Source organism: Hipposideros armiger, unplaced genomic scaffold (assembly GCF_001890085.2).
Source record: "Hipposideros armiger isolate ML-2016 unplaced genomic scaffold, ASM189008v1 scaffold_613, whole genome shotgun sequence".
Lineage (NCBI taxonomy): Eukaryota > Metazoa > Chordata > Mammalia > Chiroptera > Hipposideridae > Hipposideros > Hipposideros armiger.
The window spans coordinates 898,271-900,200 of NW_017731963.1; the positions used below are offsets into that span (position 1 = coordinate 898,271).

At 47.3% G+C, this 1,930-nt stretch overlaps 1 protein-coding gene across 2 annotated transcripts in view; it reads right to left on the minus strand.

Annotated features, from left to right (window-relative positions):
* The window catches only part of CTNNBL1 (catenin beta like 1), a 167,093-nt gene that overhangs the window by 97,460 nt on the left and 67,703 nt on the right, over positions 1-1,930 (minus strand). For both annotated transcript variants that reach the window (XM_019625080.1, XM_019625081.1), the window contains exon 7: positions 677-768. In XM_019625080.1, the coding sequence (XP_019480625.1) occupies positions 677-768 (92 nt within the window). The remainder of the gene's footprint in view (positions 1-676; positions 769-1,930) is intronic.

The window sequence follows — 1,930 nt, forward strand, 5'->3', positions numbered from 1 at the left end:
GGAGGCTCCATGGAAGAGTAGGGATTTAAGCTGGTTAATGACGGGTGTGTATAATTTAGAAATATACGAGAAAGACAGGAGTCATCCCTGGTGGCGGGAAGAGCACGTACAAAGACAGACACAGAGGTCAAAATAATTTGGACCTTTGCAGAGCAGGGGGTAAGTAAAAGACATGTCTGAAAGGTAATAAGGCTGATGTTTCACAACTAAGAAATGGAAGGCTCAGACCAGGCCAGGTTAAGGGGCTTTAAAAAATACTGTGTATTTCTATTTGTGAATCACACACTTCCTCCCCCCCACCTCCTCCATATGCACACAGAAAGCTTCTGGAAGGACAGATAAAATGTCTTACCAATGGCTGCCTCTGGGAGACAGAACTGGAAGGAATCAGCAGACGGGAACTTTTATTTTCAGTGTAATGCCTTTTGTATCACATGAATTTGTTTTTATTTATACATCTGTATCATTTGCAGAGGTGTTAAAGGCTATTTTTTTAAAACATTTTCTTTTAAAATAACAAACAAAAGAGGAGAAACAAAGAAAGAGGGCAAGAGGCACCAAAGAGTTCCAAACTAGATCACGCAGCCCAGGTATAACCGTCTCGGCCAATGACCCCGCATGAGCCATGCCCAGGGTGCAGAGAGGTTTGAGCTGCCTCCCACAAAGCCACACTTACCTTCAGCCTCTTCAGCAGCCACTGCAGAAGACCCTGCTGGGCAGCCTCTGTACACATCTCGGGCCGGAACTCAGCCATGTTTTCCACGATAGCTGCAGGGGGACAGACACCAGTCATCTGGGAAGGCAGCTCTGTCCCATCCGCAACAAGCCTGCTTCCCACGACAGGCATTGCACTCCTCTCCCCGCCTCCCCATATCGCCCCCAGCCAGGTGCTGTGCTGTCATTTTTAGATTAAACAGGGAGACGCTATGGGGTTTTTTTTTCTTCGAGTTATGACACAAGAAAATTTGTAACTGAAAATGATGAAATTCACAAAAGGAATAAGTGATAGATTGTCTGTGCCAATAGGGAACAACACTAGAGCAGAACACACAAGAGGGTGGACATCTACCTAAGAAGGCCCTCTTAGACCTCGCAGTACTGGAGTCCCAGAGACCTGTGACCAGGGAGGCAGGGATCTAGCCAGACACCTTAGAGCAGCGGTTCTCAACCTGTGGGTCACGACCCCTTTGGGGGTTGAACGACCCTTTCACAGGGGCAGCCGGGTACTCGTATGTGGGCATATCTGCATGTGGGCCTGGAGACGGATAGAGGAGCAGTGTCTCGGTTCCTAAGACCATCGAAAATATGTGTTTTCCAATGGTCTCAGGCAACCCCTGTGAAAGGTTGAGAACTGCTGGTTTAGAGAGAAGCGGCCACGCTGGCAGGGGTAACTGTCAGCCATCAGAATCCAACATCATTGGTCCTGCCATCTCCTACAACAGCCAAACTGCTGCTTGATAGCAAAATTAAAACTTAGGAGGCAAAAACAAAAAAGTTATTGCGTGACTATGATACTAAAAAGGTGGGATATTTTTAAAGGAATCACTTACAGTCCCATTCTAACACAGCCAATGCTTTCATTTCCTTCAGGGCCCCTATGCTCCACATCCCAGGATATGTAATTACACAGCAGATAGAGTTCTGTGTTCTCTGAGCACAGTGCCCAGAACACATCGGAGCTGAGCTCTGAAGGAGAAAGGGCTGAAGAAACCACCGCACCCCCTATCTCCTTCCTCACTCCTTTGCCCATGTCAGTCTCGCCAATGGCAAGTTCAAGAATGACAGGGCAGCCTCCTCAGGGAGTGGAACACAAAGCCTGGAGCAACAGCAACGAGACCAGAGATGAAGATCATCACCACACCTTCAATTACTACCCCATTTTCTAAGAAAATGAACTCATTCATTTTAATCAAGCCCTTCTCGTTCTTCT